We start from the raw sequence: 24,455 nt of genomic DNA, 5'->3' as shown, positions 1-24,455 counted from the left end.
AAAGTTGGATTGATATTTGGTTAACAAAAATAGAATAACTTTCTTGTGTTTAATTTGTCCGCTATTAGATAAAAATGTAGAATGAATTAGCAACAATATTTTGCAATAAGTATTTATATTATTTGTAAAATAAGAAGCTTTCTTTACTCTTTTTTTCGCAATTTAATAGATACACCACGTGACAATGCAACTCTCTCACAATCCTGAATTAATAGAATAATCTTGGAATATTCAGTAACTCAAAAATGATTATAAACTATTTAATCAACTCAAAAAAATCATAAGCTACTTATTTTAATTAGTTAATATATATTTTGATTGTGCCACATAAAATAGGAAATATACATAATTTGCATAGAAAATTTTCAAACTCACCTCCCAAGCAATTCACAAACCAAAAAAATGAAAAAAAATTGTAAAGTTGTCACCAACCTCTCCAGTGGTTAGTGGGTTTGTTGACACATCATAGCTGCCACTCTACTTCAAAAAAGTTGGATTTTTGTTGAACATTGCACCTTTTAATTTCCCTATTAAATAAGAAATTCCAATAGAATCTCCTTCTCATTGCACAAAATATACTCCTAAACTTTTGTTACATAGAGAAGAAAATACTAGTAGAAAATAAAATAGTAGGGCAACTTTGAGAAAAACTTGAGAAACATGGCTTTACGGTTGTTCGCTTCTAAGGCCGCCTCTCGACTTGGGATCTCTGTTCTTCCTAGAGGATATGCTACTGGTATTTCTTTCTCTAACAATAATTAAATCTTCAAAATTTATAGATCATATAGATATTTATTTGTTTTGAAATTATTGTTTGACATGAAAGTTTTTATTTTTGAGGTTTTAGACCTTTGATAGGTAAGATCTTGTCTGGGTTTTTGCTGAAATGCTCTAAACTTGCATCTTTTTTGTGTAATATGATGTTTTTGTTTGATGGGTTCTTATGCTTAATCTTGTATCATTGCTCAAATATTAATTTGGTTATGTAGTGCAATGCTGTTGAGTGTTTTTTTTTTCCTTTTTTTTTTTGTACAATGTTTTGTATGAGATTAGTAGGAGATTATTTGTCTGATTTTAATGTTTATGTTGATGTATTTATATGATCTAAAATGGTGGCTTGGGTTAAGAATGATGATACAGATCTTAGATCAACATGATTTCCAAGTTAGATGATGCTTAAATCTGATTTAATTTAGATGTAATTTTTTTAATTGTGATTTCTGAATGAAAAAAAAATGATAAAAAAGGTTTTGCAAGTATGAGATTTTATAGTGAAAACTTGGGTTGATTTTGGTTGTGGCACTATTTTTGTCATAGAATTAATGATTATCCTTCATGAAATTGTTCAAAAGGTTTTTCTTTTGGCTTAAAGAATGGTAGAATAAATGAGGTATTGTCGTTTCTTTTGATTTGGTGTTGAAAAGGACGTTTTTTCATTCACTTACCTTCCTGAATCTTGGTAGCTAGTAAGTCATATTGTCTTTACAAGTACGAGTCATTATCATGTCTTTTTCTATCCAAGTTTGGTGTAACATATAGCCTGATCTTATTACTTTTCCCCCATGAGTTCACCTGTTTTATGCCGAAATTCTCGATTTTATTAGGGAATAAGATTACTTTATAATAACTTTTGTTGTTAGATTCTCAATTATATCAATCTTCCTACCCTCAATTCCAAAAGCATAAACAAAATACATCAGTCTGGAAAGTGTCTTTCTGTATATTTATCGTTGTCGACGCTGAATTTTTTGGACAATGTCAAAGGGAAAAGAGTGTGCTTCAATGTGACAAATTGCATGGTCTGTCAATGTATGATCCTGATAGTCAGGACAAATTGCTGTTCTTTCATGCATGGTTAAGGAGATATGTTTGGCTGAGATGAGATTATCTTCTTCGCTCGCCGATAGAATTAGGGTTCATGAGAGAAGATTTTTTAAGGCATTGAGAACTAGTGTGCATTCTAGGGAGTTGGTTAGAACTTTATAAAATCATAACCATCCAGAGAAAATAACTAAGATCGATAAAAGAAAGACTTGTTGGCATCATTTGGAGTCATTCTTGCAGAGTTTCTTGGAGAAAGAAAAGCCATCAATTCTTCATGAGCTTTTTTTTTTGGTAGAGCTTTGCCAATGTGTCAGAGTGAAATCCACTCTCTGTAAATGAGCTATTTTTAGTTTTGGCCTGCTCTGTTATAAGCGGAGAAACATAGTATTGGGGGGGGGGGGTTGAGTTTAAGGTGAAGAAGAGGAAATTTAAAGGTTTTGGGTTTGCCTTGAGTTAGTCCAATCAACTCAACGATAGTAAGCCGAAAACGTGCTTAAGCTGAAAATCCAGGTACGCGATGAAAAATATAGCAGGTACAGCAGAGATGATGTATGGTAGTATTAAATGGTGTTCATTCTCTGATAACTAATGGTGTTCATTCTCTGATAAGTAAGCCTATCAATTTCATTGGAAATGGATGAGTTTGTTTCATATCATCGTTTGATCTGTTAAAGTACAGTCTGCATGTAGAAGCTTACTGCAATTTACCTGTTAGTTCTTCTTTTCTTTACTGGGCTTTCACAAAGGATGTTAGTTTTGTCCCATCATAGCTCAAGAAACTGACACTTTAATTTTACCTGCAGTTATTGGAGACTTGAAGTACACTGACTCTCACGAGTGGGTGAAAGTGGAGGGTAATATAGCTACAGTAGGCATAACCGATCACGCCCAAGAACATTTGGGTGATGTAGTGTATGTTGAGTTGCCAGAAGAGGGAGCTGATGTCTCTCACGGCACTGCATTTGGTGCAGTTGAGAGTGTGAAGGCCTCTAGTGACATTAATTCTCCAATTACCGGGAAAGTGACGCAAGTTAATAACGAACTCAGCGACTCCCCTGCATTGGTAAACTCTAGCCCTTTTGAGAAGGGGTGGATCATAAAGGTGGAATTGAGCAATTCAGGTGACATCAACTCCTTGATGGATGCTGATAAATACAGCAAATTCTGTGAGGAGGAAGATGCCAAGCATTAAGGTAGACATCATCCAAAGTCCAAGCATAGTTTTGAATGCTTGCTTTACTATGGAAACAAGTATATTTGTTATTGCTCTTATCAAGCTTTTAGGGAAAGAAGCTCCACAGCACAACCCAACCGCAACCCCAGCCCAGCCCCAGCCCCAGCCCCGGAAACGGATATTGGAAAAAATAAAAAAAAATGTAGGTAATAAAAAAGATTGTAGGTTTTTCCTTCATGTATTTGAGGTGATCTTATTCTTTTAGTTAGTGTTTGTTGAACTCAGATGAATGGATTTTCGCAAGAATAATTGACCTTCGATTTTCAAGAGTCTCTACTTTTGTCCGCGAAATGTCCAAAAAGACTTGCACGGAATATAATGTAATTCTCAAGTCTCAACCATTACGCAAAGGTTACACATACACTGGGTGTATGTAGGCCACACATACACTGGGTGTATGTATTACTACTAAAATTTATACCTTGTGTATGCGTTATTATTAAAATGTATATTATTATTAAAAATATTACAAACTTACAATATTTCGACAGCTAATTTTGTTTTTAATAAATTGTTTTTTTGTCTTTGTTTAAAAAATCTCTTTTATGAAAAAAAATTGTTTAGATTTTGTATGCATCCTTTGTTTAAAACAAAGAAAAAAAGAATTGTAATTTTTTTTTCCAGATTATTCATATATTAGCTTCATCTTATTCATCTTCACTATTTTTCTACTATTAATTTCAACTAAATTTTCCTGTCGTTTTCAATTATTTAATTTTGTTTGTACAAAAATAATGTCACATTCTCATCCCTACCATGTAATAAAATTCAATCTGAAATATAGTATTTCAATCGTCTATGAATTATGTATATTCAAATATTGTTGAATAACAAAACATGTTTAAATAATTGTAAGTTTGTAATTTTTTTAGTAATGGTATACATGTTCAAATGACACATACAAAATATATATATTTTAGTAGTAATACATACATCCAATATATGTGTGCTCATATACACCGAGCATATATGTATCATCTCTCGAAAATCAAGGACTTCAAGGTGGTTTAGAAGTTAGAAAAAGGGTTAGAGGTGGAGTCTTATGAGGTATTCTTTTAATTTATTTAAAACTATCTAAAAAGACAAGTCTCAATTTGGGCTCGAGCGTTGCCCGGTATTGTGTTTTTGAACTTCATATGCATTTTTTTCCATTTCTAGTAAAATATATTAAGGAAAACTCAACATTTAAAATATACAAATGTAATAATGTGGACACTTAAAGTATGATTAAAAGTTGGTTGAGATGGTAATTGTGTCATGTTATAATATTAAGAGGTCATGGGTTCAAATCTTGTTGCAAGCTATTTTATTTTTTTTAATCGACATAACTTAAACTATTCACTGTATTAAAAAAATGGTATGTTCTCTTTTTAATATTAAATTCGAATAGTTGCCTAATTGAGGTTGAGGTGGTGGAGTTGTGGTATCGCTCCCATTTGTTATCCCTGGGGTATAGGGATCAAACATTATAGGACTCATTTGAGTAATTTTCATATCTCCCTGACGTGAGTCTCCTTCATCTTACAAAAATAAAAGCTTAATTTTAAATTAAAATTAGATGGTCTCTTATAATACCAACTCTTTCTGTACACAGGTCACAAATTTTTTTGTTTCTATCTCTTTGCATTTCTTTAATTCTACGGTCTCCATCATCTTACTTATTGGTAGTATTAAATGGTAAAGCACTAAAGCTCCTATAATAAACAAAAGTTTACATATTATAGATTCGTACATGAGACGAGGTTACAATGTACTTCCTCCGTTCTTTTTATATTACAATAATTACTATTTTGGGTAGTTTCACATCTATTCCAACAATTCCAATTTTGGTATAAAAATCAACTTTAATTGACAATATTGACCTTACTTTATCTTATTATAACCATCATTAATTACTCACTTTGGCTTATAAAATTGCTTTTATTTTCTAAGGATAGGTTTCTCTTCTACTCTAGTTAATTAAAGAGTAACTTTTATGCTAAACAACTCATTGGTTCCAAATCCTTAAAAATTGTCTCCAAACACATTGTTGTAATAGAAAAAGAACGGAGGTAGTATTACTCCGGCTAAAATGTAATTGGATATGGTCATCATTATTTTTTACTACTTATAACCTTCAACTTTTAACTATTATTGGGACATTTTTGGGTTTCTCCGGGACTGGTCGTATTTTCTCCCGAAACATTCATAAGAAACTCGACGTGACATATAGCGTTGGGAGTGTGCTTGACACCATTTGCATTGCCTCGAAAAGCCTCTTAACACCCCATTTGTTCATTTCTCATGAAACTCAAAATTGCCTCGAAATGAATGTAAAGACATCCATATATTCGTTGCAAGCCACATGACTCCTTTCCAATGATCTCCCATGTCCCTAAGAGGCATCCCGTGGCGTTCGGAGCTCGGGCTCCGGGAAAATCCGAAACCGTGTATTATAATCTTCAATTTTGGCTGTTTTTGGGACATTTTTGGGTTTCTCCGGGCCTAGTCATATTTTATCCCGAAACATTCCTAGGAGTGCCGACGTGACTTGTACAGTTGTGCATGTGCTTGGCACCATTTGCATTGCTTCGAAAAGCCTCTAAACACCCCATTTGTTCATTTCTCGTGAAACACAAAATTGCCTCGAAATTAACCTAGAGGCGTCCATATATTCGTTCCAAGCCACATGACTCCTTTCGAATAGCCTCCCATGACCCTAGGAGGCATCCCGTGGCGTTCGAAGCTCGGGCCCGGGGAAAGTCCAAAAACGTGTATTATAACCTTCAATTTTTGCTATTTTTGGGATATTTTTGGGTTTCTCCGGGCCTGGTCATATTTTTTCACGAAACATTCCTAGGAGTGTCAACGTGACTTGTAGTGTTGTGCGTGTGCTTGACACCATTTGCATAGCCTCGAAAAGCCTCTGAACACCCCATTTGTCCATTTCTCGTGAAACCCAAAATTGCCCCGAAATGAACCTAAAGGCGTCAATGTATTCGTTCCAAGCCACATGACACCTTTCGAATAACCTCCCATGGCTTGTGATGCGTCCCGTGGCGTTTGGAGCTAGGGCCCCGGGAAAGTCCGAAAGCGTGTATTATAACCTTCAATTTTGACTGTTTTTGAGACATTTTTGGGTTTCCCCGGGCCTGGTCATATTTTCTCCCAAACATTCGTAGGAGTGCCGACGTGACTTGTAGAGTTAGATGTGTGCTTGGCACCATTTGCATTGCCTCGAAAAGCCTCTGAACACCCCATTTGTCCATTTCTCGTGAAACCCAAAATTGTCCCGAAATGAACCTAAAGACGTCCATGTATTCGTTCCCAGCCACATGACTTATTTTGAATGACCTCCCATATCCTTATGAGGCATCCCGTGGCGTTCGGAGCTCGGGCCCCGGGAAAGTCGGAAAACGTATATTATAATTTTCAATTTTGGCTGTTTTTGGGACCTTTTTGGGATTCTCTGGCCCTGGTCATATTTTCTCCCGAAACACTCCTAGGAAACTCGACGTGACTTATAGCGTTGGGCATATGCTTGGCACCATTTGCATTGCCTCGAAAAGCTTCTGAACTCCCCATTTGTTCATTTCTCGTGAAACCCAAAATTGCCTCGAAATGAACCTAAAGGTGTCCATATATTCGTTCCAAACCACATGACTCATTTCGAATGACCTCCCATGGCCTTATGAGGCATCCCGTGGCGTTCGGAGCCCGGGCCCCAGGAAAGTCCGAAAGCGTGTATTATAATCTTCAATTTTGGTTGTTTTTGGGCTTCTGCGGGTCTGGTCATATTTACTCCCGAAAAAATCCTAGGAAAGTCGACGTGACTTATAGCGTTGGGCGTTTGCTTGACACCATTTGCATTGCCTCGAAATCCCTCCAAACAACCCATTTGTTCATTTCTCGTGAAACCCAAAATTGCCTCGAAATGAACATAAAGGTGTCCATATATTCGTTCCAAGCCACATGACTCCTTTCGAGTAACCTCCCATGGCCCTAGGAGACATCTCGTAGCATTCGGAACTCGGGCCCTGGGAAAGTCCGAAACAGTGTATTATAATCTTCAATTTTGGCTATTTTTGGGACATTTTTGGGTTTCTCCGGGCCTGATCATATTTTATCCCGAAACATTCCTAGGAGTGCCAACGTGACTTGTAGAGTTGTGTGTGTGCTTGACACCATTTGCATTGCCTCGAAAAGCCTCTTAACACCCTATTTGTTCATTTCTCCTGAAACCCAAAATTGCCTCGAAATGAACGTAAAGGCGTCCATATATTCGTTCCAAGCCACATGACTCCTTTCGAATAACCTCCCATGGCCCTATGATGCATCCCGTGGCGTTTGGAGCTCGGGCCGAGGGAAAGTCCAAAAGCGTGTATTATAACTTTCAATTTTGGTTGTTTTTGAGACATTTTTGGATTTCTCCGGACCTGGTCATATTTTCTCCCGAAACATTCCTAAGAGTGCCGATGTGACTTCTAGAATTGGGCGTGTGCTTGGCACCATTTGCATTTCCTCGAAAAGCCTCGAAACACCCCATTTGTTCATTTCTCTTGAAACCCAAAATTGTCTCGAAATGAACGTAAAGGTGTCCATATATTCGTTCCAAGCCACATGACTCCTTTCAATTAACCTCCCGTGGCCTTAGGAGGCATCCAGTGTAATTCGGAGCTCGGGGCTGGGAAAGTCCGAAACCGTGTGTTATAACCTTCAATTTTGGCTGTTTTTGGGACATTTTTGGGCTTCTCCGGGCGTGGTCATATTTTCTCGCGAAACATTCATAGGAATGCCGACGTGACTTGTAGGGTTGGGCGTGTGTTTGACACTATTTGCATTACCTCGAAAAGCCTCGAAATACCCCATTTGTTCATTTCTCATGAAACCCAAAATTGCTTCGAAATGAACGTAAAGGCGTGCATATATTCAATCCAAGCCACATGAATTCTTTCGAATGAGCTCCCATTGTCCTATGAGGCATCCTGTGACGTTCGAAACTCGGGCCCCGGGAAAGTCCGAAAGCGTGTAACATAACCTTCAATTTTGGCTATTTTTGGGACATTTTTGGGCTTCTCCGGGCCTGGAAATAATTTCTTCAGAAACATTCCTTGGAGTGCCGACGTGACTTGTAGGGTTGGGCGTGTGTTTGGCACTATTTGCATTACCTCGAAAAGCCTCGAAATACCCCATTTGTTCATTTCTCGTGAAATCCGAAATTGTCTCGAAATGAACGTAAAGGCGTTCATATATTCGTTCCAAGCCACATTACTCCTTTCGAATAACCTCCCATGGCCCTAGGAGGCATCCCGTGGCGTTTGGAGCTCGGACCCCGGGAAAGTCCAAAAGCGTGTATTATAACCTTCAATTTTGGCTGTTTTAGGACATTTTTGGGTTTCTCCGGGCTTGTTCATATTTTCTCCCGAAACATTCCTACGAGTGCCAACGTGACATGTAGAGTTGGGCGTGTGCTTGACACCATTTGCATTGCTTCGAAAGCCTCTCAACACCCCATTTATTCATTTTCTCGTGAAACTAAATTTGCCTCGAAATGAACGTAAAGGCATCCACATATTCGTTTCAAGCCACACGACTCCTTTCCAATGGCCTCCCATGTCCCTACGAAGCATCTCGTGGCGTCTGGAGCTCGGGCCTTGGGAAAGTCCGAAAACGTGTATTATAACCTTCAATTTTGGCTGTTTTTGAGACATTTTTGGGCTTCTCCGGGCCTGATCATATTTTCTACCAAAATTGTAATGTTGCTCGGGTACTTGACAAATGCTTAACAAATTCGGAAAATAATACCAGTCGGTGACAACGTCGGGCCCAAATACTAGTTCTAGATTAAAAGTTGAATCTTGAATCATTGTATTACAAAATTTTACATATATATTTAATATTCCAAAAAAAGTTCTTTGGGGTCAGGGCCCTATGAGCCGCATCTAATTAGAACCCCCCTTGCATAATGTTGAATTAGATAGAGAATCAACGCAAAGGCTACACATACAGTGGGTGTATGTAGGTCACACATACATTGAGTGTATTTAGGTCACACATACACTAGGTGTATTGTTACTACTAAAATTTATACCTTGTGCATGTGTTATTACTAAAATGTATATTATTACTAGAAATATTACAAACTTACAATATTTCGGCAGAAAATTTTGTTTTGGAAAATTTGACATGAAAAATCCCAACTTTCACTAGTCTTCTCAAATTAATCCCAACTTTAGGGGCTACCTTCTCCAAATATTCCGCACTATTAAATTTTAATATATTATAGACCTAAAATGATAGTTTGGCTTACTTTGAAAAGGTCCCCTCAAAAGTTGGGATTATTTTGGAATAATCCAAAGTTGGGATTATTTTGAGAAGATGATTGAAAGTTGGGATCATTCATGTAAAATTTTCCTTTCGTTTTTAATAATTTGTTCTTTATCTTTGTTTAAAAAATATGTTTTATGAAAAAAAAAATTGTTTAAATTTGTATGAATCCTTTGTTTAGAACTAAAAAAAGAATTGTAATTTTTTTTCCAGATTATTCATATATTAGCTCCATGTTATTCATATTCACCATTATTCTACTATTGATTTCAACTAAATTTTCTTGTTGTTTTCAATTATTTAATTTGTTAGTAGAAAAATAATGTTATATTTTCATCCATACCATGTAATAAAATTCAATTCATAATATAGTATTTCAATCATTTATGTATTATGTTAATTCAAATATCGTTGAATGACAAAACAAGTTCAAATGATTGTAAGTTTGTAATTTTTTAGTAACGGTGTACATTTTAGTAGTAACACAAACAAAAGATATACTTCCCTCGTTTCTAAATAAGTGCAACATTTCTTGTTTTCACGTTTGCCAATGCATTATTTTAACCATTAATATCTTCAACTATCAATAAGTAAAAATTATAAAAAGTTGATATCAAAAAAATTCACAGTCAGACGAATCTAACAAGATCCCACATGACTATGTTTTTCACCTAGGGTTATTGTTTTGAAATTAACAAGACCATAAGCAACAAATACAACGAAAATCAAGATTAGCCTAGTTGTGTGAGACCCTCCTTTCACCTATGTGACATGGATTCGATTCTATTCTTGCAAGGGAATCCCCCTTTCCAGAAAAAAATTAAAAAAATAAATAAAGGACAAAAATAATAAGTACCAAAATACATGGGCATGGATTTCAATTATCGACAATAAAAAAAAAAAGAGTGGAACACCTGGACGAATATACAGGCATCGATCTAAAATTTTCACTCGTGAAGTTGCTAGGAGCTTCTCAAGAAGTTTAAGACAAAATTAAATGTGCAAGAATCAAGATCGTTGTAAAATGTGGTACGAATTACTATTCTGTAAATATACGAGATACCATATATACCAGAAAAATCAAATCAAGCTCACACCAATCATTCTCTGAGCAAAATTCAAGACAAACGACAGAACCTCTCAATAAAATACAAAGAGAAGTAATAGTGAAATGAGCCTTTAATTATAACCTCCCCCGTATTACTTCAATCATTACTCTATAGTGGCTGTAATGCTCCAAAACTATGATTCAGTGCAATACTGTACAACTTGGACATCTTGTGCTCGAACATCCACTCATACACCACATCCATTTAGCGCACCACACATAGTGGATGAAACCAAATCAACCTCCCTGGAAGAGATGAATACTATCAAAGGCTTGCTGATATATGCTCAGGGCATGTAGCCATGTATGCACCATGGACTCAGGTAATTCTATGATTATCATGAACGAAACGATTGTAAAGGTCGTTATAGAACTTTGGCTACCAAAACTATTGATCTAAATTCAGACGCCGCATCTTGCATATGAGGTTGGCTGTTGAAAGGTCAAGCTGAGTGCCCGAGTCTGATTTGATCAGATCTCTTAATTGATCTCTAGGGGTGGAAAGACATGTCTGAAATGTTGAAAGTATTGGAGGAATTGGCACGGACAAAGCCGAAAGAACATTTGCCAAATATTCAATATCAACTGAGAGCTGCTGAGCTCCACGATCAGTTATGTATTGAATTCCTCGCAACTGCTCTATGTAAATTGCAGTGGCTCCCTCAGCAACCTTACAAAGTTGAGACAAAACAAAATATCATCATAATGTCTGATGAGTGAAAGTGGGGATAAACAGGAACATAGATGCATTCTAAATAAATTGGGGAAAAGGATAAACTTTAAAAGAAAATGTTTGTCACCTTAAACATCCATTCAGTAGCAAAGAATTGTGCTTCATCTGTATTGGCATCATCACTAGAAATACCTTCTGCAAGAGGCTCCAATTGCTGCGGCAATGTAAGGAGATATTCACCAACACTGGTGACATAGGACTGAGGGTATGCGCTGAAGCTGGGGAGGTGAAAAGCACTGGTTTCCTCTGCAGATGACCAAATTGGCATGCGTGACAAGTCACTGAGACGCTGTCGTACCTTTGATATCAGGACATCATACACAAGTTCATTAACAGTTTCTGCAAATGCAGCAACTCTCTGAGATGCAAGTGGAAGTGCATGAAACCGAGGGTCTTTAGACTGCACAACAATGAGCAGAAACTTTTATAGGTTAGTATAGTACAGCTTAAAATTATTTTTAAGATTCCAGGAGAAGAAGCCAAAGCACTTGACAGAAAATAAAAACTTTTAATATTGGGGAATACACCCTGATATTACAGCCAGGAGTTAGGGTTAGAGAAAGTGATCGTAATTCCATATAGCTTCGACACCTAATATTATAACCAGTTATGATTCTCAGAGATCTTATCAGATGAGATGCCCAAAGACGTCTTCTCATTTGATGGCATCATTCCATCTGCCAGAGCTAATTGAGCTAACATATCTACCTACTCTCTCGGGTTTAGAACTGTCCAAGGTTTCAAACAATAATATCCGATGAGACACCATTCAGGGTAATCACAGAGAACGAATAGGTTTTCATTAAGTTATTTCAATTCCCCTTTTATTTGCTCTCTTCTTGGGCTTAAAGAAATCTAGAGCCTATGGAGTTTAAGAAAAAGAGGGGAAATTAAAGTAAACAGCACTTGCCTGTTCTAGAAGATAAGATAGCTTTCGAGCCTTTTCAGGAGCATCAAATAACCGCACAGTAGCCATATCTAGTGCAGCTTTTACATCTAACTTTGCATTCGCATTCTCATCGTCAATGGATAATTTTCTCTGATTTTGGTCAACACCAAATACAGATACAACCAGACTTGTGCTTAATCCAGAAAGATTAGCCCTCAGAGAAGCTTCAAAGACTGAGGATCTGCTTGTTAGACAATCAGCAACAGTGAGAATCTGCAAGGCCCCTTGAACAATGGACCATTCTTCCTCGTTTGAAATTAGGTCAGGTTTACGAGGATTGTGTGCTCCTTCCTTCTTGTCCAATCCTGATTCTCTCTTTGCACTGTCAAATGTATTATCTACTCCACATACTGCTCTTAGTGATTTTAATGTCTCATTAAGCATAGAAATGTACTGCAGCATTATGTCGTCCAAAGAAGCAATTAGCTCATCTGCCTCAGAACCACCAGTAAAATTGATACACCTCTCCACTGCTGCTTCAAGAAGCAAAATGACTTGTGGTATTGATTCCTCCATCCTTCTTACAGTTTCACTCAATTCTATTCCCTGTGCACCAACTCCACGAGTAACAGCTCCTCTAAGATCTAACTTTCCTATCTCAGATGCAAGGATGGCACGCTCCATTTTCCCGTATCTACAACACAAAGTTTTACATATCAGTTAGAAGTAAAGACTGCAAGTACAAGCTTTACTATTTCGATCAGAAGAGATGTAAAATATCAGAATAACAATTTTCAGACCAGCCAAAGAACTTGGTATGCTCTATTTATATATACATCAATTAATTGACAAGAAGAAAGATATAAGACAAGCATGTTTCAGGGATTTAGAGCCTATAGCTTACTTCTGTTTAAACGTCTCAAAAGGAGAGTAAACTGCTTTCATTGTATCAAGTAATACTTGCATCTCGGATTCTGAACAGAGATGTTGAATATTTCTTGCAAAAGTACAAGTCACATTATGCAGCTCGATCATTGCATCAAGATGCTTGCTGTCAATCTTTATTCCCTTGGGCATATCACCAGATAATAAATCCAATATTCCTGAAGATGTAAAATAAAGATAAGCTTTGTTACTTCGACAACTCTATTCGTCTGTCCGATAGGATGATTGGATGGGGTCGCCGACAAAATTTGAGTTCTTCCATGCATGATCTTTTGGATATGTATCCATACCTGGCTCTCATACCCATGCGTCACATTGGACTAAAGGAGACCGAAATTACCATACAACATACAGGACAGTACTTGTTGGTCAGAGAAATAGTGTGATAGGACATAGTCCCTCCATAGTCCATTCCATATTTACTTTCCATTTCCTTTCTGGGTATTCATTTCCTCTTCAAATTAAAGTTACATTATCTCTTCATCACACAAGCACTTATTTCCTCTCGCAAATTCAGTTTACTACCTTTTCTCTCTATCCTAGTCAACCTTTTCATTTTATTTCTAATTTTTTTCTTATTTTCCATGCCACTCAAAAAAGGATTAAAAATGGAATGGAAGGGGTAGATAATTTCAATTGAGACTACAGTCAGAACCTGTATCACTAGCCAAGTTCAATGCAAAATTTCAAACATGAAGGTCAATTTTCCTTCAACACCTTCTAACTTATAACATAGGGACTAGATATGTATAAATATGGAGAAATTGTAAATTTAGTAGAACAGTATTTCTGGCATATAACTACTAATGGAAAGCCATAGATCAGAGAGCCTAGTACTCAAAGTTCCAGTAAGGGAATGACTCGGTTTCAGCTATCTCCACACAGAGCTGCTCAATCTTGAGTATAAGCATTGGGAACCCTCCTACATAATATTTCTGCAGAACTGAGGAAGTTCTATAATTCATCTGACGCGAGGAGGGATTTGCTTCTCAATTGACGTTCAAGCAAGACTTCATACATAGTCCTCGACTCTTATTTTCATCTCCCAATACAACTTTATTGGCTGACAAAGGTTATCTTTTTTGATAAAATATCATACAATATAATCTCAACTCACACAATAAATATGATAACTAATTACTTCACATAAACAAATCATTAAAACTCAATTCTATATATTACAGACGTATATACACAGGCACGCATTTTCGTTCCTACTGCTATTCCTAAATTAATAGAACCTGTAACCATTAGAATCTTCAAAGATTAGGAACTCTGTTGTTGAACAAAATCGATAGCCTATGCAGTAAGGGCAGACCCAAATTGGTTCGAGGGGTTCACATCAAAAAAGGCTTTTACAAATCTTATTCTTGGCCCTTGATTGCAACACGCCAACACAAACGAGGCACAACTGACAGATCAGATTCAAAAGGAAAGTCTCTATCCTTCCAATTCCATACGCTTGTGGACATTATTCACTTTCCCCAAATCCTTGCTTTTCTGTCACTTATTTATCACTTCATGAGTCGTGATTGACCTTACATATCTAGACTATAGGACTCTACCAAGTACTAGGAGTCTAGGACTACCAACTACCCTATAAATTAAAATATTAAACTCCCAATTTAATTAATAAATCAGAAACTCATAGTTTAAACCTTGAAATTGCTGACACAATCTGATTCGTTATGTCACAGTCTTGCCAAAACATGATCTCTGCAAATTGTCAATAAGAGACACAACGGTTTGATAGTATGTGCATTTGTGCTATTTTTTTTAAAAATGATTTCCCAACTGTAATGTGCTAAAACAGTCTCCTTAAATGTTTAATGTGTCCAGTGTTATACATTTCATATGATTTTATGCTTTGCCTTTTAATTATAATGTCATATTTTAAATCTTAAAGTATGTAACTATATACATTGATGAATAACGATGGATGATATCTTATATTTATGTGGTGATTGAATTTTAAATATGAATACTGCAATTTTACTACTGACACCCCCGACTTCAAAATCTTTGATCCGCCACTATGACACACACATATAGTGTGTGCGTGTTTAGAACGAGAGAGAGAAGAAATGGATTTTTCCCCGGGGGGGGGGGGGGGGGTATATGATTCTCCACAGTCCAGACTATCTATTATTCCTTCTGTCCCAAAGGAGACGCCTTTTTTAACTTTCAACCTCAATGTTCATTGTCTTCAAAAACACAGATTAATTAGAACGGTGTATGAACTACGAATATATAATGCATTAATCTGTCAGTTTGATACTAAAAAAACCTAATTATTAAGTACTTGTAGAGATCTGCAACACAGCAAAAGTCCAATAAGCCTAATTCCATCAGACAGAGGGCACGTAAAGGAAAATGAAGCTTAAAAAGCGTATAAAATGCAACCTTTAGCTAATGCTTTTGTTTCAGGAACAGCATCTCCAGTTGCAAGGTTGATGCGGGAAATGAAGCTTGGCTTAATAGCCAACATCGTCTCAATTACTAGCTTTGGTATCAGTGTTTTATAATCATCAGGGAAGGCAATTGTGCACCTGCAAAATAACATGTGAAAATCTTCTTGGGATGAGAAGAGCTAGTATAATGCTCAATGAAGAAACATTTGACAAGCATTAAAAACTCATACAAGGAGACGGCCATCATAAAGAAACCCTCTCTTCTCTCTCAAGGTAGCATTGACAGCTCACGATAAGGGTCCTTCTATCGTGCACTGCGGCGCTCAATGGGGCGGAAGAAGAATACTGCAGTGCCGGTAAATAGCTCGCCGGCACAGGAGAAGTCTTGTGAAGCTTTTCAGGCTAGGGTGGGACAAGTAGATGGAACAGAGAAAGAAAAATCCAATGGAACAGTAACTAGTCCAGGATATGCTGATACTCCTGTGACTGAACCTCAGGCCTTGATTTTAACACCTCAGACGGCAATGTCTAAGACGATCGGAGGCTCTGAAGGTGCTGACGCTGCAGATCAGTGGAAGATTTTCACGAGCCAAAGTCGAATTTCCGACAAAGGTATGGCATTAAGATTTCTAGCTCCTGTCATTTTGGAAGGAACTCCTACTGCTAGATTAGAACAAACTGAAGTGGAGAAAATGAATGAAATCTGGGCATACTCTTTGATTGTGTATATTGTGGGTCAAAATCCAACATTAACCGCCTTAAAAACTTATATAATGACGCAGTGGCATTTGATTGCAGTTTAAGGTTTACACACCATAAGTGATAGGAAGGAATTGTGGAGAGAGCTCGATGAAGTAATTCATGGTGTTATTATCCCCTGTATAATTATTGGGGATTTTAATGCAGTGTACAAGTCCATTGATAGGGTTAATGGCAATCCAGTAAGCGAGGCTGAAACCCAAGATTTTGATAAATTTCTTTTGGAGGCCACTGTGATTGAAGCTCCTACTGCTGGGTTATTCTATTTTTGGAATAATAAAGGAGTGGGGCAGGAGAAGATAGCTAGCAGGATTGACAAAGCATTTGTCAATCAATTATGAATAGAGAATTTTATGATGTTGTGGTCAATTACCTAGCCAATTTCTGACTACAACCCTCTTGTGTTGAACTTGAACATGGTTCCTGAAATTGTAGAGGGTGGAAGGCCTTCTAAATTCATGAATATTTTGTGTGAGCATGAAAGCTTTGAAGAAGTAGTTCAGGAAGCTTGGCACAGTATTGATGACAGATACAAAATGAAGAGTGTGTGGGCTTAAACTCAAAAGAGTTAAACATGCTTTAAAAGGGTTTCATGCTAAGCACTTCACTCAAGCTCACTATAAAATGGAGGAGTTTAGAAGAAAGCTAGCTAGCATCCAAACTCTACCAGACATAAATAGTGATGATAGAATTCAGCAGGATGAAAGAGACCATGCGGAGAAGCTCAAGTTCTGGTCCAAGGTTGATGAGAGTATACTCAAACAGAAATCTAGAGTAACCTGGCTGACTCAGGGGATTCAAGCTCAAAATTCTTAATCACTGCTGTTAAGATAAGGAAGGCTAGAAACAAGATAGCTCTTATTCAGAACTCAGCTGGTGAGGCTTTAACTAAGCCTGAAGACATTCAAAAAGAGATTGTGGGGGTTTTACAAAGGTTTATTAGGCTCATGTGCTAGTGAGCTCCCTGCCATAGACCTACATACTGTGAGAACTGGGGCAACTTTGAGTAGAGCTGCATGTGAGACTCTAATAAAGCCAGTTACTGAGGAGGAAACTGATGAAGCTTTGCATAAGATTGATGACGCAAAAACACCTGCGATGGATGGTTTTAACTCGGTGTTTTTCAAGAAATGCTGGAGTTTCACTAAAGATGATGTGTATGGGGTTGTGGAAGAATTCTTTCAAACAGCTTATATGATTGGCCAGTGAACACTACAATAGTTATTTTGATCCCTAAGAAAGAAAATGCGGTTCAGGCAAAAGTTTACAGACCTATAGCTTGTTGTTCAGTCCTTTATAAAATTATTTCTAAAGTCCTAACTCAAAGGTTACACCTTGTGAATAATAAAGTGGTGAGTTCTGCTCAATCTGGTATCCCAAGAGGGCACATTGCAGGTAACATTTTGCTGGCAACTGAGCTCATCAAAGGCTACAATAGACAACATATGTCTCCCAGATGCTTAATTAAAGTAGATATCAAAAAGGCGTATGATTCAGTGGAGTGGGTTTTCCTTGAAAAAATGTTCCAGGAACTGGGATTTCCAGAACAATTCATAAAATGGATAATAGCTTGTGTGAGAAGTGTTAGTTATTCCATTTTATTGAATGGAATGCCAGCTACTCCTTTCAATGCAAAGAGGGGAATGAGGCAACGGGGCCCTCTCTCTCCTTTTCTGTTTGCTCTAAGCATGGAGTACTTGAGTAGATGCTTAGGGGAGTTACAGTTGAACCCAGACTTCAACTTTCATCCCAAGTGTGAGAAGTTAAAACTCACTCATCTGATGTTTGGAGATGATTTGCTCCTGTTTGCCAGGGCAGATGCTAGCTCAGTCACAAAGATTATGTCAGCTTTTCGTAATTTTTCTTATGCTTCAGGTCTTGAAGCTAGTGTGGAGAAGAGCTGTTTATTTTGTTGGGATAACAAGTGAAGAAAGTGACTATCTTGCTGAGCTTATTAACGTGCCAACAGGATATCTTCCTTTCAAGTACCTAGGGGTCCCTCTTTCTTCAAAAAAGTTTAAACTTTTCTCAACGTAAACCTCTCGTAGAGAAGATTACAGAAAGAGCCCAAGGTTGGATGGCTCATATGTTGTCCTATGCATGCAGATTGCAACTCATAAGATCCATTTTGAGTAGTATGCAGAATTTTTGGGCACACATTTTCCCACTTTATAAGAAGATAATTAAGGCAGTGGAGAGTGTTTGTAGGAAATTCCTGTGGACGGATGCTGTCATGCCTTCTAAAAAAGCCCCTATAGCTTGGGAAATTTTTCATAAGAGCAAAGCTAATGGAGGGTGGAACTTGACTTATATGAAGATATGGAACCAAGCTGCAATCACGAAGCTTCTTTGGGCCATTGCTTTTAAAGAGAAAAACTTTGGGTCCAATGGATCCATGCTTATTATATAAAGAGTACTTTGGAAACTGTTGTTGTAACAAGCAACACATCTTGGATGATGAAGAAAATTCCGGCTGCAAGAACTCAAGTTCACAGTTTAGGTGGATGGCAGGCTGTGATGATTAATGGGAATTTTCGTATTCACAAAGCTTATTGTTTGATGAAGGATGGGCATCAGAGGGTCCCATGGAGGAGGTTAATTAGAGATAATAAAGCCTCTCCTAAGAGCATTTTTGTACTCTGGATGGCTGTTCAAAACAGATTAGCTACAGCTGATAGACTGCTTCATTGGAATGTCCCTTGTAATCATATTTGCAGTTTGTGTGGGAGTATAGCTGAATCTACTGCGCACCTATTCTTTGAATGGTGTTACTCAGCTGAAATTTGGCATAAGTTGCTGACTATTCTGCAGTCTAATAGAAGGTGCCAGGGGTTTGCCTTTGAAATTAGAAAAGCTTGTGTGAAGGCCCATAGCAGTTCAAGGAAAGCTCAAATGTATGTTATGCTGTTCACTAAGGCTTTGTATGCTATATGGATTCAGAGAAACAGTAAGATCTTTAAGAATCACTTACTTCATCCTAGGCAAGTCATTAAAGATATTATTTTGGGTTGCAGCTAGATGTAAGGATGAGAACTATGTTATTTGTTGAGCTTGAGCTTTGGTGTGTTGTGATTGGAAACCTTTATTCTCTTATTCATGTTGATTGAAGAGACCTTGGTTTGCCTTTAGTTTGTATTGTGTTCTCACCATATTTGTTTGGTTTTCAATAACAATTATGAATTGCCAAAAAAAAAAAAAAAAAAAAAAACTCATACAAGGAGCCTGCTTGTGTCATAGACTCATAGTACTTCTAAGCTTTAGATAAAGAATGTTGATGCACATCAATGCAAAGATAGAGCCTAATACTGCAAAATTAATTCTCAGGAAATTAAAGTTAGACCATAAGCAGCTGGGAAAGATCACTAAAATCGAGTGAAATAGTAAAAAGCCCAAAAAAACAATGGCCCTGTTTGGTGATTAGAGTTTAGAGTTTAGAGGTTAGAGTTTAGAGTTTGTGGTTAGATGATTACTTTTTTGTTCAGAGGATTTGACTGCTGATTTGAATAATTGTTGTGTAAAGGTGTTTGGTAACACTTAGCTGATTGTTTAGAGTTTTGTACTTTAGAGCATGTAAAATGACATTTATGGACATATGTTTTTTTAAAAAACAAATTTTAGCATTAATTATATGGACAAAATAGTCATTTGTTTGTTCTCTCTCCAAAACTCTCATGAAAAAGCTCCTCTACCCAGCTTTTTCAAAAGAGAGTTTTGATCAGAGTTTTTGGTACAAAACTCTCTTTAATCCTCTTTCTCACCAAACACCCAAATTAGAGTTTTTATTGGTCCAAACTCTAAACTCTCTCCAAACCTCTAAACTCTCTCTAAAACTCTCTCCCCCAAACACCCCCAATAGCTTTAGTTAGTAAATTTGAAAATCAATTTATCAGACAGCACCAACTTTAATGAAGACGACATAAGTAAGAAAGCAAAGGCCAACAGAATTTTGACCTTAAGGAAAATGGATTATAAAAAAAGCATGCTACAAACTTAGACTTGGTTGAGTCAGGCAGTATATTCCCCTGCCAAACCCCCAATAAACATATAAGAAAAAATTGGGAAAGGGACACAACGATGAATTTATGAATTTACCATTTCCATTCTTGCTCAAGGTAGAATAACAGCTCATCATAAAAACTTGGCAGCCAAGAGAGGAGCGAAAGAGCTGAATGATTTGATTGAAATTCATTCAGACTTGCTAGCCTTTCCCCATCATTTTTCTCAGTTGCCAACTTATTGCTTCGCTGCCTGGATTCAAATACATCCCAAAGTTGTTTTATGGATTTGAGGTGAACCTTAGTATAGTACACTTCTAAGGACTGGAATCTACCAATTCGCACAAGAATTCCCCGCATCTCTTGAGCAACTTCAACCTGTAAGGTTAAAACAGAGGAGTCTATAAGACATGAAGTGCACAACAAACGAGAAGACAATGTAAAGCATAAACAAACACTTTACTTTACGGTTAGACAGAGCATCTGTCAAGCGAGGCTGCACCATTGCTTCCAGCCTATCCTCTAAGACCTCAAGTTGCTTCCTGATATTTGCAAATTCAGCAACCTAAAAGTAGAAACATAATACACATCAAATCTAATGGCAAGCATGACTAATATCCTCAATTAATAGCAACCTGCTCAATATCATACCTCCCCTACTGCAGACAAGCAATGTCTCATGTTGGCCAATGTTTCTGCCGCTCGTGGAAGATCACCACTGGCAAAAACATCCTCCACAGTTGAGCTCAATTGGGTCAACCCAGCAGCATCCTACAACATACCAATTTTGCCTTGTTAAAACTTGGCATTATCACAGCCTTGCCAAACAGATCATTAAGAAACTGATCAATAAAAGCCAACCTGCAATGTCTTATACGCAGCTTCCATCCTAAATTTGACAGTATCAACTTTTGCCAGAGCTGCAATAGAGTCCGCAGCAGAGCCTTCTGCCTGAAGATCATAAAAGCAATGGAAAGAAAAGCTAATCAATTAGTAACAATTTTAATTGAAAGAAATAGACCTAGAGCTTATTTAATCAACCAACCCAACCTACTTTCATTAGTGTCGATAAGCCTTAAGGATATATTACAGAGTGCACAAGACTTGGCATGAAATCCCCTCGTGGGGCGGAAATAACTGCAATTGCAAATGAGAATCAAGCCGGAATGGTTTTGTTTCCCCCCTTAAAGAAAAACACCCTTAATTTCCAAAATTATAACAATTATTTCTAATTTCGATGGCCCCAAATATTCCCTGTTATTAGACTTGATTCTTACACCAACTTCAGTCTATTTACGGCAGCATATAGTCAGTCCCTTTAGTTTGGAGTAACACAAAAAGAACTCCGTTAAGACCATGATCATCGTTCTGCAGAATCAGTCTGATGTTTCCTAGAGTTCAGTCAACAAATAAAATAAAAATACATACACTTACAAGATGATGTCGCTTCTGTTATTATCTAACCTGAACTAGCAGCAAACTGTTATTTCAGGATCTAAAAGGAAACTTAGCATCTATTTTAAGCTGACTAACACACTGAAATCCTTTTTTGCTAAAGAATAGTTTGGCCAGGAATACACACTTGTAATGTACAGTATCCTGTCAAAATCAAAAGACAAACCCAGCCTCCTCTTCCTTCATGAAGAGAGAACATTATAATTTTCATTCTCTTAAAGGTGTGCCATTAGCATTTAAGTGGTGATTAACCTGATGTCTTCATTTACTCTGCTTTAGTTCCCAGTTAATTTATCTCTGCAATATATTTAATATACTTAGCTAATTGTCCGTCACTTTTTGGCATCTTATGATGATATACTGGTCTTCAGACATTGATTCGTAATATTCTGAGTTCACAAAAACACCATGTGTAAGGTGGAATCTAAAAGTAAGCCCATTGTGCAGGCCCCCGGTGAGAGGCCCACTATGCCAAAAGCGAGGGAAACCCCACCCCTCTCTTTCCTTTTTGCGTCCCTATTGGTCTTACTTCACCGCCAAGAAACAAAAGAAGACTTCTACCTCCCAAGTTTAACTCAGACGTCGTTTGCTTCTTTTTATCATATGGGATACATCAATCAAATGAAAGCTGATCGTCAGTATAATGCAAGTCTTGCCTTATCTAGATGGACATCTTTTAATGATCTAGATTTTTATTTTGTTATATTCGAATTCAGCCATATGTTCCATGCGTCTATTCATCATTGAAATCCTTTTTTCCTTCAAAATAAGGACCACTTTAAACACCCCATAAATCATTATGTGCCATCAATCACCGGATTTCATGCCTTAGAATTCACTTGTATTCGTAAAGTATATTATATAGCCGCAAAGAGTACTGATATAAATGAAATTCGATCAAAGGTCTTAGGTAATGAAGCTATTTGGCATCCCCATTTTTATCTCACACCTACAACTCTACAAGACTACAGCAACCTCGAATCTCATCTTAAATCAAATGGTCTCACCAATTAATCACTACTCAACCAAATCCTCAAACATCCCAGGTAATTGCACATTATATCTAATCCAACACTCATGCTTATTAATTTCCACTTCTCCTCAAAATTTTGGCACAAGTTCATCTCAATTCTCAAAAAAGCGTCACAATTTACACTAAAGATCAAGTAGCTATTCACACTCTCATCTCATGTAAAACTCAAATCCAAAGACAATAAAATCAATTATAGTCAACCTAATTGTCTAACATCTAGCTTCTATTAACAGCATAAAGTTGACGACATAATATTCACAAACTATATTACTACACTATATATTGAGTGACACAAGATTGAGCTGCTCATTCATAATTGTAGATCAAGTTAACTCAAAATCATTGATTATATCACCAAAAACATTAAATTCAAAAATGAAACCTGCTTGATCTTGCCGAGGATGGAGGAGATGGAGGAGCGGAGAGAAACGGCGTCGTCGCGAATGCGGATGACGTCACGAGTAGCACGTGGAACACGGAGAATGGCGGCAGCACTTTGTTCTTCAAGAGAAGCAGAGATCTCTTCAGACATCAACTGAAGCTTCATTTCCAGATCTACTAAGTGTTTCTCCAATGCATCTTGAGGATGACGTGATTTTACCGCCATGTTTATCCATTTTTTGGCGTCGAATTTCTCGTCGGAAAATGCGCCTAAATCTACCATCATTTTTACAGAATTTTGGTTGAATGCTTGATTGATTCAATGACTGATCAAAGTATGTAGAAATGTAGGTTGAAGAATCAGCGCGAGTTCATCTGAAAGGGAGTTGAATTGGAGAAGATGAAGGTTTTTAACTGGCGAAAATGGAGGTTTTGTAGGTGTGTAATGACTAATGAGTTTACTGGTGATTTTTAATTTTTGGTTGGATGCAAAAGAAGAAAAAAAGAAGTGAAGGATTTGAGTTTCTCCCAGAAAGAGGCCCAAGTCGTTGGGATTGAGGACTAGCCCATATGAAATATGATGATCGGTTTTGGTCATGGAGCTGAGCAGGGGACGTGCCGGGCCATAAAAACCGTGTTGTGCTGGCTGGGTGAAGGAAGAATGCACCGTTCAGCCACGGGTTGGGTAGGGTTGCGTCGAGTAAACAATCGTGTTTGGATTTCTGGAGTTCTCAAACAACTCTACAAGATATAGTTTGAGCAATATCAACCATTGAATAAAAAATCAATGGTTCATATATTATCTTTCCGGAGTCCCCATATTTTTCCTCATAAAAATTCACCCCCCCAATTTTTCACTTCTCACCAATATGAGCCTTTAATTTTAAAATCTATGGTTCAAATACAACTCTACCTTGTAGAATTTTATTAAAACTCTAGAGAATTCAGACTCCGAGTAAGTAGTTCTATTAAGAATTTTACAAAAAAAAAAAATCCGATCAGAAGTGAAGCGACTATTATATATTTTATTATGCTCACTGGTTAGACAAGTAGTTAGCTCATGTTGACTAGACCTATGTCCAATTTTAATTTTTTTTTTGGACCCCTTTTGAGAACTCGTGGTAAAATGAATTTCCTCTGGATTGCTCTCGCACAGAGCCACTCACTAGAGTCAACCTTTGATGTTAGATGTATTGTGAGGTTGTTTACAGTTATTTGGAATATAGATTATAGATAGATATACAGATAATGCTAGAGTCAACATGGATGAGTATAAACCCAAGCCTGAAGTGAAAGAATTGCACAGTAACTAGTAAGGTAGGCAATGAAAGGCTAAACATTCACTAGAGCGGTTTTTAAGTAAAGACAAACACTTTATTGCT

General features: G+C 37.2%; 2 protein-coding genes across 2 annotated transcripts; one reads left to right on the top strand and one right to left on the bottom strand.

Moving 5' to 3' along the window:
* The first annotated feature begins 513 nt into the window (after window positions 1–513).
* On the top strand, window positions 514–3,325 carry LOC104905967 (glycine cleavage system H protein 2, mitochondrial). Its single transcript, XM_010694638.4, has 2 exons — window positions 514–736; window positions 2,628–3,325. The coding sequence occupies exons 1-2, from the start codon at window positions 661–663 to the stop codon at window positions 3,014–3,016; spliced, it is 465 nt and encodes a 154-aa protein (XP_010692940.1). The 5' UTR covers window positions 514–660; the 3' UTR covers window positions 3,017–3,325.
* Window positions 3,326–10,351: 7,026 nt separating this feature from the next.
* Window positions 10,352–23,614, bottom strand: LOC104905968 (conserved oligomeric Golgi complex subunit 7). Its single transcript, XM_010694639.4, has 10 exons — window positions 23,075–23,614; window positions 21,066–21,155; window positions 20,856–20,975; window positions 20,668–20,769; window positions 20,302–20,582; window positions 15,443–15,588; window positions 12,999–13,197; window positions 12,116–12,788; window positions 11,273–11,605; window positions 10,352–11,142 (listed from the first exon to the last, which is right to left on the bottom strand). Exons 1-10 carry the CDS (start codon window positions 23,357–23,359, stop codon window positions 10,861–10,863), a joined length of 2,511 nt encoding a protein of 836 aa, XP_010692941.1. The 5' UTR covers window positions 23,360–23,614; the 3' UTR covers window positions 10,352–10,860.
* Window positions 23,615–24,455: the final 841 nt, after the last annotated feature.

This window comes from Beta vulgaris, chromosome 2 (genome assembly GCF_026745355.1).
Source record: "Beta vulgaris subsp. vulgaris cultivar EL10 chromosome 2, EL10.2, whole genome shotgun sequence".
In the NCBI taxonomy this organism is placed as follows: Eukaryota; Viridiplantae; Streptophyta; class Magnoliopsida; order Caryophyllales; family Amaranthaceae; genus Beta; species Beta vulgaris.
The sequence above is the reverse complement of the archived record's forward strand: the minus strand, read 5'-3'. Positions and strand labels throughout refer to the sequence as shown.